The sequence below is a fragment of the Rhinolophus hipposideros genome, assembly GCF_964194185.1.
Source record: "Rhinolophus hipposideros genome assembly, chromosome: 7".
Classification (NCBI taxonomy): domain Eukaryota; kingdom Metazoa; phylum Chordata; class Mammalia; order Chiroptera; family Rhinolophidae; genus Rhinolophus; species Rhinolophus hipposideros.
In genome coordinates, this window is record NC_138053.1 from 59,963,978 (window position 1) to 59,967,271 (window position 3,294).

Genomic DNA, 3,294 nt, shown 5'->3' on the forward strand with positions numbered 1-3,294 from the left:
CAAACCGAAATGAGTATTTTCTTCATTGGGAGATGCATCTATCTACCTGTCCTTTGATATGTCCTGTATATGTCCTTTGATAATTCCTTTCTCCCCTAATTTCCCAAGGTTAAAAAAAGTCTCAGGCAACATCCTTCCCACGGGAGTCAGGCTGACCTTAAAATGAGGAACGGGGATAATTTTTTAGAAGCTGACACTCCGTTTTCTTTCCATCGATTAACAATAATTTACAGTCTGACCCAGGGCTGTCCACCTTCCTATTCAGGCTCCGAGTGCCTCGTTCCCTCATTTCTTATTTCCACTCTGTGATGCTGACTCTACTTAGGAATTTGACAGAAATATGAAACAATGGATAGTTATATTTTTCCCCCTCGAGTTTGGCTGGGTGAGAGGCAGAGTTATTTGTAATACTGGTCTGACCAGGAGATCTGGTGTCTGTAAGCCAGTTCTGAGTCTATTGACAAAAGGGGCTTGAACGTTAAGACGCTGCGCTAAAGGGAGAGGAGGGCGGGGATCCAGAGGAAAGAGACATTCAGGGTTGGGGAAGTGTTAGTAGGAGAGGATTAGTGTGGGAGGGAGGGAGACTGATTGTCGGAGCGACACAGAGGGATAAAGAAAGGGGAGTGAGAAGAGAGAGAGACACTGCAAAGGAAGGCTAGTGGGAAGAAGGGGGTGGGAAGGAGGAGGCTCAAGAGAAAGAGGATAGAGGAGAGGAGTGTGGGAGAGAGGGAGAGAAGCCGGGAGAGGAGGGTCACAGAGTGACCGTGGAGGATGGTGTTTCAATATTCCAGATACTTCTAGGATTGGAGGTGGTTTGTTGGTGGGGAGACTCAGGCTCCGGCAGCCAGTTGGGCAGCGGCAAAATAAAATGAACAGGGAGAGACAGACGTTTCAGCCACCTCTCTGTCGCCGAGAGGTCCCGGAGCTGTTCTCTGGCCAACTCGTTGCCCAGCTAGAGTCCCTGAAAGCGCTGGATGAGGGGAGCCCAGGGAGCCCCTAGAAGCTGTTCCTCGGAGATGCCTTCGCCAGAGCAGTAAGAACTTCCTGCTTGCGCCCCTGCATCCCCTCTCCCTGAAACTCCCGGAAGAGAGAGGGCGGCAGACCCCAGGGGGAGGGGCGAGGGGGATCCCAGTGCAGCGATTTCTCCCCTCCCCCTCCCCCCTCCAGGCGTGCAGGCATGGATGTGCTCAGCCCTGGACAGGGCAACAACACCACATCCTCCGAAGGTCCCTTCGGGACAAACAACAATGTTACTGGCATCTCCGACGTGACTTTCAGCTACCAAGTGGTCACCTCTCTGTTGCTGGGCACGCTTATCTTCTGTGCAGTGCTGGGCAATGCGTGCGTGGTGGCCGCCATCGCCCTGGAGCGCTCCCTGCAAAACGTGGCTAACTATCTCATTGGCTCGCTCGCCGTCACCGATCTCATGGTGTCGGTGCTGGTGCTGCCCATGGCCGCGTTGTACCAGGTGCTCAACAAGTGGACGCTGGGACAGATCACCTGTGACCTGTTCATTGCCCTGGACGTGTTGTGCTGCACCTCGTCCATCCTGCACCTGTGCGCCATCGCGCTGGACAGGTACTGGGCCATCACGGACCCCATAGACTACGTGAATAAGAGGACGCCCCGGCGCGCCGCGGCGCTCATCTCGCTCACTTGGCTCATTGGCTTCCTCATCTCCATCCCTCCCATGCTGGGCTGGCGCACCCCTGAAGACCGCTCGGACCCCGACGCGTGCACCATCAGTAAGGACCACGGCTACACCATCTACTCCACCTTCGGCGCTTTCTACATCCCGCTGCTGCTCATGCTAGTTCTCTACGGGCGCATCTTCCGAGCCGCACGCTTCCGCATCCGCAAGACAGTCAAGAAGGCGGAGAAGAAGAGCGCGGACATCTCCCTCAGGGCGTCACCAGCCCCGCAGCCCAAAAAGAGCGTAAACGGGGAGCCAGGGAGCAGAGAATGGAGGCAGGGCGTGGGCAGCAAGCGTGCGGGGACTCAGTGCGCCAACGGAGCGGTGAGACGGGGCGACGACGGCGCAGCCCTGGAGGTGATCGAAGTGCACAGGATGGGCGATTCCAAAGAGCACCTGCCGCTGCCCAGCGAGGCCAGTGCTGTCCCCTGCGCCCCCACCTCCTTCGAGAAAAACAATGAGCGCAACGCTGAGGCCAAGCGTAAAATGGCCCTGGCCCGCGAGAGGAAGACGGTGAAGACGCTGGGCATTATTATGGGCACATTCATCCTCTGTTGGCTGCCCTTTTTCATCGTGGCCCTGGTCTTGCCCTTCTGCGAGAGCAGCTGCCACATGCCCACCCTGTTGGGCGCCATAATCAACTGGCTGGGCTACTCCAACTCTCTCCTTAACCCTGTCATTTACGCCTACTTCAACAAGGACTTCCAAAACGCCTTTAAGAAGATCATCAAGTGCAAATTCGGCCGCCAATGATGATGGAGGAGTAGCCGGCGTAGACCGGCCCCATCCTCCACCCTGCCTCCCCCCAGCCCTCAGAATCAACAGCTATAATAACTTGCCACTTTTTCTCCGACTTTGCTGCTCCGCCTTCGGCTTCCAGACCTCCCTCTGCGCAGAGGGAGGGCACTCAGTGCAAAAAGGCGCAAACGACGTGGCGAGAGGGCCCGGGAAACTTCCCGGGTTTATGAGCAGCAGCTTTGGCTCTGACTTTGGCCTCAAAATTAGTTTTGTCCCAGCAATTGCCTCCTCCTTCTGCTCCACAGATTTTCGCGGCGGCAGTTTAAGACTGAGCTGTTCAGGGCAAAAAATCTACACAGAAAAAGAAATTGTACACCTAGCCGCCACACCCACTAATGGCTCCCACCTGCTTGCCCCACGGCTAGAACTTGGACTTAAGGTTCAGGGCTGTGCTCCGTTCCTACCTGTGCCCCATTCACAGTCCTCCTGCCCTAGAAACGTTCACTTTTTATCGATTTCATCGCTTCTTTCCTTTCCCAGTTTCCCTTTATGCCTTTGCCAGACTCTGTGCACTATTTACTAGTCGGGAAAAGTTGGGAGGGTCTGCTTTCCCCGGTGGCTGTGGTGTCCCCTGAAATCCCCGCCTCCCCCTGTAGACTCGCAGAATAACACTCCCGCGCACAGCTCATTGCTTTGTTTCCCTGGATTCAAAACAAGTGGCCAGAAGCTGTCTCTTAGAGTGAACTTGTAAGTACAAGGCTAGACCGTGGGCGAGAGTGAGGAGGGAGTGCGGAACGATGGCATCCGCGCTTGTCTTGGTGTCAGCATTCACCAAAGAAAGCGACAGCGGGAAGGGAGCTCGG

The 3,294-nt window shown here is 55.6% G+C and overlaps 1 protein-coding gene across 1 annotated transcript; it reads left to right on the forward strand.

Annotated features, from left to right (window-relative positions):
- The first annotated feature begins 711 nt into the window (after window positions 1-711).
- Window positions 712-2,457, forward strand: HTR1A (5-hydroxytryptamine receptor 1A). The gene is made up of 2 exons (XM_081053625.1): window positions 712-1,033; window positions 1,168-2,457. Exons 1-2 carry the CDS (start codon window positions 975-977, stop codon window positions 2,444-2,446), a joined length of 1,338 nt encoding a protein of 445 aa, XP_080909751.1. The 5' UTR covers window positions 712-974; the 3' UTR covers window positions 2,447-2,457.
- Window positions 2,458-3,294: the final 837 nt, after the last annotated feature.

Coding starts and splice junctions, on each gene's coding strand:
- HTR1A (XM_081053625.1), top strand. CDS start 975: ATGAGGGGAGCCCAGGGAGCCCCTAGAAGCTGTTCCTCGGAGATGCCT. Junction 1,034..1,167: donor GAGATGCCTTCGCCAGAGCA/GTAAGAACTTCC, acceptor TCCCCCCTCCAG/GCGTGCAGGCATGGATGTGC.